The sequence below is a fragment of the Ambystoma mexicanum genome, chromosome 9 (genome assembly GCF_040938575.1).
Source record: "Ambystoma mexicanum isolate Mex_15411 chromosome 9, UKY_AmexF1_1, whole genome shotgun sequence".
Classification (NCBI taxonomy): Eukaryota; Metazoa; Chordata; class Amphibia; order Caudata; family Ambystomatidae; genus Ambystoma; species Ambystoma mexicanum.
Window position 1 is genome coordinate 288,875,324 of NC_090931.1, and position 13,709 is coordinate 288,889,032.

Genomic DNA, 13,709 nt, shown 5'->3' on the forward strand with positions numbered 1-13,709 from the left:
GTGAAGCAAAAACGAAATTTTCTACTGCTCCAAGCCTACTTCGCAAAACATTTGTAGTGTGATGAGACCACCCAAGGACCAAAATGGGTTGCTTAAAAAGTCCCCCTTTACTGGGTGACTGGATCCTACATCTCTACCTGTAAAAGAAGATTCATACTTATTTGGTTTCATCTTCTGGTAACTGCCTGTCTATAAGCAAGCACTAAGTACCTACCTCTGGGCCCTCAGTGACTTATTGATTGTCACCCTCGAAGGTGCCAGTAGTCTGCAGGTTTGCCCCGACCGCGTTTCTTCATTGCCTTGCATTAGGGGCTAAATCCTGCTCTCCTTTTCTTCTCCTGAGACTGATGTGCCTTAAAGCCAGTGGCACATCTCCGCTTCAGGGTCTTCTCTGGGGTTGACTGCATTCTTATTTGTGCCTGTGGGGAGGATAAGGGACGTCACCTGGCTTTTTGCAATAACCACAAGTCAGCCTACAGACTTAGTCCTTTTGTTGTCTATGGGGCACTTTCTGCAATCCAAGAACTCCTACAAGTGATATTGCAAGGCATTTACTATAACAATGACATTTTTCTAAGCCCCCCCTCCCTCCCGGTCAACCCCTGTTGTCCCTGGAGTACTCTACCAGGCCCTGGATTTCTAGTGGTTCCCTTGATGTATTAGGGATTTACACATCCATGTATTATTATAGGCCTGCGTCAGCATATACATTGTATCATTGTGTAATATTCCCCGCTGGTCCTTAGTGACTGTACCTAAAATGTATCCTGGATTTTGGTAGCCCTTCTGGCTTTGTTGGACATTGTGTACCCCTGTTTTGTGCCTCTAAGTGTGTTCGCTGTGCTATGTGCACGTGTGTTATGTATACTTTTACTTACGGTGCCTCATGGAACCTCCATTTAATTGTGTGTGGCACCTTTGGGTCCTCAATATGGTGATGATGACTGGATGTATTGTCTCAGGGTCTACCCTTAACTTGCCTCTAGGAGTTGATATGGATAGTGTCTGCCACCAGAAATAGTGCTTACATTTCACGGTCAAGAGTGAGTTATGTCTTAACTGACAATTTACTTTTTTTATACTTACACTGTGCTCTATCATGTGCTGTTTCACCAGAGTACTTATTTTCCTCTCAAGGATATACTATGTGTGAACTTGTAATAACAGTGTATATTTTTCAGTATAGGAGTGTGGTGTGTTATTTTTTTGGGTGACTATTGGGAAGAATTGTACCTCCCACAAGCCGCCTTCGCTCCTGAAGTTAAGCCTAACTGCTCTGCTACACATACCATAAGACAGTATCCTTTTGGGGGATGCACTGTTCTACCATACAGTTAGTTGTTTATGCTGCCCTTATCACAAAACCCTTACTAGTCTCTTAAAGCTTCTCCCCACACTCTGAAAGAGTTTCAGAGCTGCTAAGAAATAATAGACTTTAAACAGTGGCTATCTGACACGTTTATTTTTGCAAACGGCAACCTGCAACTGTAGTGATTTTTTCCCTTTTTAGTTTTCTAATAAAGATTATATTCTAAGAATATTGTATGAACAGTCATTTATTTGCTTTCTATTAAAGTGCCTGCTATACCCTCTGACCACCCTGCTCACCGCATGAAAGTTATGCATAGGCTAATCTGCCACCCTCTCCCTTGTCAGAGCCCGGTATACTCGAAAGGAAACCCTTTGAATTAAAATAGGTGACTGTACCTAAGCCTGGAAACAGTGCCTAAGGAACATTCTGCTAACCAACCACCTTTCCACAATTTTTGGGGTGACTTTCTTTTTTTGGCTCTGATACTCCTAGCTTAATTGGTACATAAATGGGTATAAAACAGAACTTTCTCTGTCGTCCTGCTCTCCCTTCTTCCCAACTGGTTGGGACCTCCTGCATCGGCAGGCGGGCCGGAAAAAGCAGACTTAAAAGGACAGCTGCCCTTTAAGAACTTTGATGTGATGGGACCATATTGCGTGTCCCTCCGCACGGCAGCCCCGTCCCACACCCCCTTTGTCACCAACTGTCCACACCCATTTCCTGTTTTTCCGCCTACTCTGCAGGACATAACTGCTGTGCTCTGTGATATCCAACCTTTTTGGGGTGTTACTTTTTGCTGTTCATCCCCTTTTTCATCCAATTGGATGTATTCCTTCTTTTTTACTCTTGCACAGTGCCTCCCTCCGACGTATGCTGCTTACCACACTGTTCAAACAATGCAGCCGATGTTGGAAGCAGTTCTCAGTGGCCAAGCCTCATCGTGCCTGTGTCCGAAGCCTAGGTATACATCGCCCAGTGAGTTCCTGTGTCCCAAGGTCTCTGCAGACTCGTCTTTCCATGTCAAAGCTGATACCAGAGAGGTCTTTATGGGAGGGCAAACGGGGAACTTGCCCCGGCCCCCACCTTGGAGGGGGGCCCCCAAAATGCAGCCTGATTAAAAGTGGTCACCAACATTAAATATCACACAGCAGGATTTTGTATGGTGTGCTGCTGTGGCTCTGAACACATTGCCGCCGTTAAGTACATTCTGCTCTGATCTTTTCATCCTGTAATGCTTTCTATGTTCACTGTTGTATAAATAGTTTGTGCAGCGCAACACCTGTAGCATTCTCATAATTCGGTGGGGATTATATTGATCATGTGCAATAGCCACAATTGACATGGATATTGATAAATGTGGGTGTCGGGATGGTTCAGAGGATAGCTCAGTCTGTTAAGCACTCATTGCAGAGATTTGCATTCATATGCAAGATTACAGTACCAAATTCCAGCAAGGTTGATTTAGCCTTTCGAATGTATGAAATTGATAAGCCTGCATGTATATGTACTTTGGTTTTGAGCACACCAGGTATTCTCATCACAAATGTACCTGCACCAGATCACGGTTACTATAGAAACTAACATAACATCAGAATGGTGAAGGTCTAGAGGTTGGTTTGTTCAGATGGGGAGTTGTAAGACCTAGACGGGCGCCGCCAATGACAAAGTGTTAGTCCACAGAGGTGAATATGTATCCAAATTTCAGACTGTGGAACCAAAGCGTTCATGCTTGGATCCTGGCTTTCCCAGCAGATTATAGTGATCCTGGTCAAATCTTTTATCACTGACAGTACTGTGCTGCCTTCCATGAACAGGTTTGGGTTGGATCATGCGATTTGCATATTTTCCAAGTCAGTTCTTTAAAATGGGATTATTTTAGTTCAGGGTAAGAGCTAGAAAAGAAAGTGGTAAAGGGCAGACATTACAGAGAGGGTGCGAATCCCAGCTTCACCTTTTAACCAATGGGTGATCCACGGCATCTCATTTAATCTTGTATTGCCTAATCTGTCAAAATTGCCAGTCCCTAAACCTTTCAAAATTGTCAGCCCTTCAGAGTGATTTCGTTCTCAGGGCATGATCTTTAAAAGACTCACTCATGGTTTCACGGGCTAAATATAATGTTGCTTCCTCTATAATAATAGTAAGCATTATTTTGATCACTGCAAGCAGCATATCAAGCTATGGGTTGTGATTGCGACGAGGGGGCAGGGGGATGCGCATCACAATATTCTATATCCATTAATTCCTTTGGTCTGGTGGAGGGGGGGCCACAAAGGTGTCTGGGCCCCAGGCACCCGGCCCCAAAAGTGCTTGAGATGGACCTGGCTGGGACTGGTACCAAAGATAACAGAGTACTTCATTTGGGCCATGAAGGAGGACAATATCGGTAAACGATAGACCGTACGGGCAGGTGCGGTATATGTTTCCGCACCAGCCCTCGATACCCAGGTGAGGGCCTCCACCCCAGTTTCGGGGGCCTTCACTTGACAGTTTAGGGGGAAACCCCCAGACTCTTACACCTGCGAGTACCTCTGGGTGGGAAAACGCTATTATCGCTTGGTGGGGAAAGCGTTAGTACCTCCGGGTGGGAAAAGATCTGAGCAGGTCTGCCCGGTACCAGAAGATTTATTCACTTCTGGTAAGGCCACTACGGTACCGGTAAAGAGCTCTTCTGCCTTGGGAATCAGCCATACAGGCAAGATTAGCTCTAAAAGAGGCTGTTTCATCCAGGGTTGAGCCAGTACCGACTGGCTCCCCTGGGACCGCATCGGTACCCAAACCGGTTACTGCAGTAAATATTACAGATTCCTCGGTACCGAGGAAGGGCGAGAGGAGATCTCATAAGAGACTCAAACGTTCTCGTTCGGTACCGGATTTGGTGTACCATCTTCTCCAAAGAAGCATAAAAGAACACAATCTATAGACTGATGTGCAAAAGGGGCATCGGTACTGGAGGGTCAAAATGAACATGTAAGTCTCATTTTCGGACTCCGATCACTTTGACCCATCATTCACAGTACCTCCTGAATAACATTTTGGTACTCCAGTAAGGCCAACACCACCAGAAATTGTCCCTCAGTTTTCTCCTGAAACTGAGGAGATATTGGCTGAGCTTATCAATCTGTTCCTACCTCTGCTGTGTTTATTTTTTAATTTTGCAGAACAGCCATCCAGGGTAGACTCTTCTACTTCTCCTTTGAGACCTTCTGATATGGTTAAGAACTTTACAAATACAGTTTTGGAGACCATGGGCTTCATTACGGGTCCGGCGGTAGCCCTTCCGGTGCTACCGGTGGGTTGCTGCGGGACACGTAATATTTTACTGTGCTTGACTTCCCGGTGCCACCGGCTCATTACGAGTCCGGCGGCCCGGGAAGTCAGGCACCAGCAAATTCTAAGTCCCCATTCCCATAGAGTCGCAGAGGACTCTATGGGAGTGGGGACACGGAAGCACCGTTAGCAACGGTGCCGATGCTTCCGTGAACAGTCTGCCTACCCTGGCCGCAGGGTCAGACCTACCAGGCACACTGGCCACGGCAGGCAGACGCAGTTTGCCAATCTGGACACAAGGGTGCCGGTGAGCTTACCAGCACCCTTGATTCCAGACCGCCAAACACATAATGAAGCCCCATGTTGTCTGAACCATTCCTGGAAGTTTTGGGCAGTGCATTAAAGACCGGTCTGGTCCCCTGAAGTCCCTCAAGGTGTGGGTCCCATGGAGTCGACTCTGTTAACAACGCCAGTTTCAACTGAAGGAGCGGGTGCTGCCCCTCCTAGTAAGAAACAGAAGGTGACCAAAGAGACAGACTCAGACAGTGAGAATTTGTCAAACTCACCTGCGAAAATCCATGCAGGCCTTGGAAATTGTCCTGAAGGACAAACCTGAGACTAGAAGGGTTTTTGGGAAATTGCCCTGCATACAGACCAAGTCTCTATTGCCTATGGAGTTGTTATGGAACAGGCTTCATTTTATTGGTGAAAGCCTCATGCTGATCCTGTCCAAAGCACTGGATGCTAAGTGTAAGGTTCTGAAAGAGGAACCTTTTGCTCTAATTGGAAATCTGGCAGTACAGTCTTCTGTAGTCTCTGCAGCTCTAGGTTCAAAGGGCAAAGGTCCTGGAAGGCTCAGGGTAAAAGATCTTAAGCCAGTGTTAGTTACAGCTTAGACAGGTCAATACGGCCACAGTTTTGGCTGGCTTTAATATCTTGAATTGGGAGAATCTTGAACGTTTTACAGAACTACTACCACAAGAAGCTGCAGACCCATTTTCTTTATGGGTCTCAGAAGGTAGAGAGGCTGCGATACAGCAACTGCAGGTCATTAAAGACTTGACTGACACTACTGCAAGAGTTATAACAGAAGCAGTGTGCATGCGTAGACATGCTTACTTATCAACTACGTCCTTGCATCAGGACATTCAGGAGAAGTTACCAGAAGAACCGTTTAAAGGGAAACTTCGTTTGATCCATCAGTGTACAAGGTGCTTCAGAAATGCAAGGCGAGCATTACTGTGGCAAAATCTCTGTGTTCCATCTCAGTGAAGCAACCATACCATCAAAATGGTATGTCTTTTAAGCCACGGTCTTCAGCAAATAATAATACATCCTCTGTTAATAAGCCTTATTATTCCTCAATCAAGAAGAGGAGTCAGGGGTCACCCCTTCAACTTTTACCACTATGGATCAAAGGAAGTCTTTTAGACTTCGATCCAGGGGTGGATGATCCCCCTGCTCTGATTACATCAAAGAGCATACATACCCAGTCACAGGAAGGATTTCAAAATGTCTTCATCAGTGGGAAGACATCACAAAAGAGGATTGGATAGTTTGCCACCGTTGCTCTCTGTGTCCCTTCCTGCTATACCGCCTTCTTGGCCGGCAAAGTTTCTAAAATGATCTCCGGAGCTTCTCAAAGAGGTTTAAAAACTTCTCTCTCTAGGAGCGATAGAATTGGTTCCAGAAGAAGAAATAGGTGGGGATTTCTACTCCCACTATTTTATTATTCCAAAAAAGACTGGTGGGATTAGATAAATATTGGTTCTTTCAGAAATGAACCAATTTCTCTTGGTGGAAACTTTTCACATAACTGTGCCACAGGTTTGAGTGGCACTCAAGCGCAATGACTGGATGGCATCTCTAGCTCTTCAAGATGCATATTTTCACATTCCCATTTTGAAGAAACACCGTCAATACCTGAGGTGTACCATAGGGAAGGTACTCTACCAATGCACCTGTCTCCCAGGCTGAATTGTGCTCCCAGAATTTTCACCAAGGTTCTGAGTGCTATAGCAGCTCGCCTAATGTTCATCTCTACCCATACCTGGATGATTGGTTGGTAAAGGCCCAATCTGCGGATGAGGTTTTGCTGAAAGTCAACTTACATGCAACACGTTGTTCAAACTAGGCTTTTCAATAAATGTGGCCAAGTCAAAACTGATCCCATCTCAAAGAATTCAGTTCATCGGAGCAGTAATAGAGTAGCATCTAATGATGGCTTTTCCTCATGTAGACCGGGTGTATATTCAGTACACACCAGTCTGTCGGCCTGGTGGTACAAAATACTCTTGGGGCTGATGGCATCTTGCATCCATCTAATACCCTTTGCAAGACTACGAATGAGAACTATATTCAGTGGTATATGGCCAGCAGCTAGAATCAACTGTCGGACCATCAAAACCTAGAGATTCCAATAGTCATGTTCAAGAATCCCTCTCTTGGTGGATCATTTAGGAGAATCTTTTGATCGGTTTTACTTTTCAAACTCCCCACCATCACATAGTGGTAACGTCGGATTCGTCAGAGTACGGATGGGGAGGCCATTGTCTAGATCTGAAAACACATGGTCTCTGGTCGAAACCCGAAAAGAGACCACATAAATGTTTTGGAGTTGAAAGGAATCTTTTATGCTTTAAAGTCTTTTCTTCTCTTGGTTCAGAGAAAAGTGGTAACAATTATTTTTGCAATGGTAAAGCCCCTAAACCCTTAAGCATCAGGGCGCAGTTACAATCAGTTACATACAGTGAGGAACAAAAGAGGTGTTACATTTCCTCTGCTGAACCTTAATCTTTATATTTAGGGAGAGTCTGGTTACCAGATGGCTCCGAATCACAGGTTCTGTGCTGGGGTGTCAGCATTGGGCAAATAACCAGGTTTTCAGGGATTTTCAGAATACCCAGTAGGATTCCTCCGCTCTTAGGGCAGGGGGGGTGGGTGTGTTCCAATGTTTGGCTACCACTGTGGGGAAGCTTGATCCACCTGCCCTGGCTAGATTGTATTTGTTGAACAAGGCGGTGAGCGTGGGCAGCTCTTACTGGTCTGGCAGATTGTGCTCTCACGATTTTCTGTGTAAGGTATGCCATTTTAACCCATGGCTTCTTGTGATTTGGATCTTTTAACATGGAAAACTGCTTTTTTAGTAGCTGTTACTTCAGCAAGGAGAGTAGGTGTGTTTCAGGCTCTATCTTCAGAGAAACCGTAACTTGTTGTCATAAAGATAAGATAGTCCTTTGCACGGTGCCCTCCCTCTTGCCTAAAGTTGTATCGGATTTTCATCTAAATCAAGAGACATTCCTTCCGTTTATTTTTATCCCAGACCACATTTTTGTCTGGCCAAAGAGGCCTTACATAACTGGGATATGTCACATACTCCAACATTTTATTTAGAAAGAACAAAACCATTCAGAAAAACAGACCAACTTATTGTCACATATGGTGGTCTTTTGCCTGGTAAAAAAGCTGCCATGGCTTCCATTGCAAGGTGGGTTGTCTTGTGTATCGCAAAAAGCTTATGACTTGAGAGGTGTGACGAATCCCCGGATGTTGTCACTTCTCCCCTCGTGGAAGCCACTTCTCATGAGGCCAGGGAGGTGAGGTTATTAGCTGATAGTTCCCCTGGGGGTGGTACTCAGTGGGAGGATCTCATTGGGAGGTAAACACCCTATGGGATTAGTGACGACCTGGGGAGAATGCGGTATCCCCATAGCCCACCTAACCCTGAAACACCTTCCTACCCGCCCCTCCCATCAGTACCTTCCCTAGTCTACCCATGTACCTTTGCCATACAAGCCAGGTAGGAAGTACTGAGATGAGGAAGAGTGTACACTCCTCAAGGGACTAATTTCCCTTTTGTACTGAGACAAGGAAGAGACCAACTGACTCACTGGGAGTCCTCAACATCAGTACTGGGATTGGGAAGAAGTGCAGAAGCATAAAGAGCACTTCTACTAAATGGTCTAGTTGTTATAGGATTCCTATTGGCTGAGCTACCATTAAGACAGAAGAGGGAATTTCAAATTGGAGAGGCCCTCTCTGGAGGAACAGGAGATTCCAAACCTGTATGAAGGAAGGAACAGCAGGGGACGAGAAAGATACCTGCCTGCAGTTACGTCACCAGAAGGGCCGTTGTGAAAAGGCTGGAGCAGGAGGCGGAGCACCCAGCCAAACTAGAAGGCTGGAGCGAAGGAACCGCCTGGGCCATACAGCCCAGCAGCAGGGAACTGGCGCAGTCCCTGGAAGGATCAGGAGATGCTGGAGAGGGGAATCGAAGCCTGTATGCAACCGCAAGACAGCAGTAAGCACCCAGAAGAGGGTGGGGAGATCAGGACGGTTGTGGGGGCCTCCAAAAGAGAGAGAATACTTTGCCAAAAGGGTCTGGGACCCAAAGGGGTAAATATAAAAAGGCTCTGGGGGTGGGAGGGTCAAGGGGGAGAGAAGAGGAGTATGATATTCATTCAACCCCAGTTTTTTTCCGCTGCACTTTTTTTGCCGAAATCTTTTGGCAAAAAAAACGTCGACGGGGATGGTAGATTGGCAGGGAGACCTCCCCAGCCCCCCCTGCGTCCCTGTCCCCTACATAAAAAAAATCTTTTTTTTTTTTTTTTGCCAAACATTTTTGGCCAAAAAGAGCTGCGAAAAAAAAAAACAGCTGAAGAATGAACATAGAACCAGGGGGAGTGAGTGAGAGCATGAATGAAAGAGTGAAAGATGCACACCTTTGCCAAAGGGGGTCTGGTACCCGAAGGAGGGAAGAAAACCAATACAAAAAGGGATCTGGTACCCGAGACAAAGAATGAAACTAATAAGGATGGTCTGGGACTCAACAAGGGAAAATGCCTGGCAGGATAGTGAACCGGGTGCAACTCCTGAGGAACAAGAGGAAAGAGTCTGGGACCCACAGCCAATGATGAATTGCCTCGGGGAATGAATTGATATTTTATTTATATTGCGCTTGTACACAAAGTATTTCAGAGCGGGACAAGGCAAGGGAGAGGAACAAGGGAGAACAAAAACAACAAATTTACTAGGCCCAGTGACATTGAGAACGCGCATGTGCATGGGAGAGGGAAAGGAGAAAAGTACATTGGAGGGGTGGGGGGAGTGGAAAGTGTGTAGCAAAGGTAAAAACAAATAAATAATAAAAGGCAACAGACAGTGGTAATGCAGCCAGCAAGGGTATGTCTGATAAGTGCAGGAAAAGAGGGGGGGTTGTATGGTTAATGATAAAGACTCCAGTGCAAGGGATGGCCCAGAGGCAGTGCGTGTGAGTGGCAGGGTGAGCAGGTACCTGGGCCCAGAAGACAGATGGTAGGCCAGGTGCACGATGCTGAGAACTGATCAGCAGGGAAGAGGAGGTGCGAAGTCAGAAGCAAAGAGGAAGGTCTTAAGGTGCTTCCTGAACCGGAGTTGGTTCTCCTCAAGTTACAGAGGGGATCATCATCACAGTCGCAGTACCTGGTAGAGTAGTGAGCCAGGTAGACTGTGAACACTGGAGCTCCTGAAGAGCACTTCACGAAAGGCCAGGTGAAGAGAGATGTTCCCCCTAGTGTTAATGAACATTGTGTAAATCACCAAGAGGAAGGAAGTGTCCTCTTGACTTTGTGAAACATCTGTTCAAGGTCAGGAGAAGAAAGTCACTTGTCCTAACATTGTGAGAAACATTGAGAAACCGAAGAAAGGACAAGGGAAGGGAATCATCCCCCTAACGCTGTGAAGATACAAGACTTTCGTTTTGTGTGTTTTGCTGCAATACACTCATAGAACATTTTTGAGACCCTTTTGATTTACATTCCTGGAGAAGAATGATTGTGTTTGCTTCACCCAGAACTGAAGTTTGGTTTGTTGTCCAGAAGAAGGGAGCCATTCTTCTGTACTAAGAAAACCACCCATCTTTCTTAGTTTATAGTGTAAGGGATGGAATAGACTTTTCACGCAGGACATTAGACTCTTTGCTTTAGATTGACATCCTAACACTTTCCTTAGTATTAGTTGAGGCAGGGAAACCCCTCTTGGAACTGGATCAAAAAGGCTTGTCTCTTTTATTTGCTCATTAATAAAGGTCTATAGCCAAAAGCATGCCACCGGTCTCCTACTTCTACACCATTACAGAGAGCTTTTGGTTCTGCAGAGACTTCGGCTCATTCCATAAGAGCCAATGCAGCATCAGTAGCCTTCATTAGGCATGTCACTATTTCAGAAATGTGCAGGGCAGCTACCTGGGCGGCGACTCTTGCTTTTTGCAAACATTACGCATTGGCCGCAACTTCACTGCCAGGTTCAGCCAGAAGGTGTTGCTATTTGTTTGGTTGAATCTTGTAGGCGCGCTCTCCTCCAACCTTACTGTTTCTGAGGCTGTTTAGCCTGGCCCCAACCAGTTGGGAAGGAGGGGAGAGCAGGACGACTTCATGGTAATTCAGGCTCTTAGTCCTTGCTCTCCCACCTTCACAACACCCACTCAGCCATCCCCTCTAAAAGCACATACTTCATCGCAATCTCCAGCAGGTGAAATCAGGAACTGGGTGTGGACAGTTGGTGACGTAGTGGTGAGGGATGGGGCTGGCACGCAGATGGATGCACAACAAGATTGTACCATCACAGCAAAGGCCTAAAAGCGGCAGCTATCTTTTTGAGTCCGCTTTTTCTGACCTGCTTGCGGATGCAGTAGTGAAGAAGGCCGAGCAAGGACTAAGAGAACCTGAATCACCATGAAGTAATTTTTTCATGATTAGTTAATTTCACCTGCAAATGCTTCTGATGGACTGACCTGTGTAGCCCTTTTCACCCAGATTTATCTGCTGGCTGTGGATGTTAACACCGTCACTAGTCATTCCACTGTGAGTGGCAGTTTGATTATTCAATGCAGGAATTGTATCTAAAAGGGCTTCCCACCTTTCTCTCATTCTGTGTACTGTGCAGGCTTGCCACGTTGTGACAACACCTGTGACTTATTTGGAATTTGAAATATGGGCCATGGTATTATCGGAGCTCTAGTCTTTTTGACATGATTAATCAAGATATATCACCTTTTTGCCTGTAGAGACACGGGGGAAATCTAGGAGGGTTGGGTGAGTGAGCAAAAGGCAGAGTGAATATCACAATTATTTAATATTTCTCATTGAGAAGGGCATCTAGGATTGTCAGGCAATTAAAATACGTTGGCTAGTATTTGATAGTCACTTAGCACAGATACATTTCCTTCTGTTATTTGTAAAGCTCTTCTGCAGAGTAAGAGGAGAACAGGGTTGAACGTTTGATCTGGAATGCTGACTTAATCACAGCTCCTGCATCAGTTCCAAGCTTTAAGGAAAGTTGTATGGTTTCTAGGATAAACCAATCGGTTGTAGTGCCTTCCAAATACTGGTACTAAATATTTGAATCAGAGTTGAGAATGAAACTCTCCATACATCCTCCATTACCTTTTGAGAATAGTTCTTTACTATCTGAGGTATTTGGCATTCTGGGAAAACAAATGCGCAACCAATTAGTCATTTATCCAAGGACTTGATCACATGAAATGACCAGACTGAATGTTGGTGACTAGCTTGAACAATGCCCCTTAGAGTTTTTGGCTTCCGTAAGACTACCCTAAATGTATTAATTTAGACCTTTCGTACTTTATTTAGTGTGCATATCTTAATGGATAATGAAAATGGCAAATAAGTGCATTGACTTTTGTTATGTACATTTCACCTTTTCTTCTGCTTTTCATATATTTCTGCCAGAATGACCTGCAGATACTGTGCATCACTCTTTTGCTGGGACTGAATAGCAGTGAAAATCCACTAGTGAAAGCTGCTGCATCCCGGGCCCTTGGAGTCTATATCCTATTCCCTGTGCTTCGGCAGGTCAGTGCAAGATTTTTACATCTACATTTTGAGCGGTTGATGTTGAATGAATTGGAAAACTGTCAAATGCGTACAGTTATTCATATGTTCACTGCTGTTTGTTTTGGGTACTTTGCAGACTGTGGTATGCTAAGGAATTTAAGGGGGCAGCTGCAGTGCTTGTTCTGTCCTCAGAGGTACCGCAAAAGACTCCCAAAATGCTTTCATGTTCAGATCTTTTAAGATACTTGGGCCAAGAGAGCTAAGCAAGTACAGCCTTAAATAGTTCTCTGTAGCACTTGAAACACTGCCTGTGCACCTCACCTACCATCTACATTTTTGTCACTGACCAGAGGTAGGGGGACTATTAGCAATGTTCTGTTTAGACTTGCATTCTTTTCTGAAGAGAATTACTTCAGTGTTCCTTCTAAGTGTTTTCATCTGAATTATTTTTTTTTTCAAAGATTGGTTGCTCTTTGCCTCTGGTTCTTACTCTGCTCTTCCTTCCAAATTAATTGGGATTTGTATGCAACAGAGGCAGGATTCGAAAAGCGTTTTCTTTTTTTATATATTTCATAATTGATTTTTAAACCTATAGATAAAGGAAAACGTGGCAAAGATTTCACTCCCACCTCCTAACTCGCAACGTAAGGAAGAAATTGGGACCATAGGTGACTATGTCCAATGATTTCATATAATTCTCCAGCATGGGGGTCTGGCATGGATTCACATGCTCATGAATATTCCCTGTCGTCAGGCTGGGAATCCTCAGTAAAAGAAAAAATCAGTTTCAGTTCTGAACTGTTTCTCCTAACAACCAATCACTGAGCTCTGGGTCATACTGCCCCCAGCCAATGACTACCCTCTACCCCTCTTCTGGCAGCCATCTTGAGATTTTTACCGCACGTTCAAGTGTTGGGAGTCCTCGTCTTTGGCTCTTGAGCTTTTACTCTTATTTCGCTTTATGAAGAGTTTTCCTCTATTTTTCTGTCAATCTAGCCTGTGTGCTCCATCGATCTTCCTTCTGATTGACGGGGACCCGTTTCTCGGATTCTTCTGCGCTTCTCAATGGCCGATTCCATCGAATTTCTTTGTGGACGCTCCCAGGAGATTTTTTCAGGCCTACACTTCGTTGATCATGTCAGAGGAGAAGAAGTATTCCCCATCCCTTTTCAAGCTATGCTCCGACTGCGAGTTGCAGAATGTTTACATGGACGATAAACATTCCCAGTGCCTGTACCCAACGCATAAGGAGGAGGATTGTGTGTTTTCCCGTGAACTCTCGAAATGCTCGTTGA

The 13,709-nt window shown here is 45.1% G+C and overlaps 1 protein-coding gene across 3 annotated transcripts in view; it reads left to right on the forward strand.

The window, feature by feature from the left end:
* Positions 1–13,709, forward strand: part of HEATR6 (HEAT repeat containing 6) — a 1,218,923-nt gene that overhangs the window by 894,831 nt on the left and 310,383 nt on the right. For all 3 annotated transcript variants that reach the window (XM_069614663.1, XM_069614664.1, XM_069614665.1), the window contains one exon: positions 12,310–12,432. In XM_069614663.1, the coding sequence (XP_069470764.1) occupies positions 12,310–12,432 (123 nt within the window). The remainder of the gene's footprint in view (positions 1–12,309; positions 12,433–13,709) is intronic.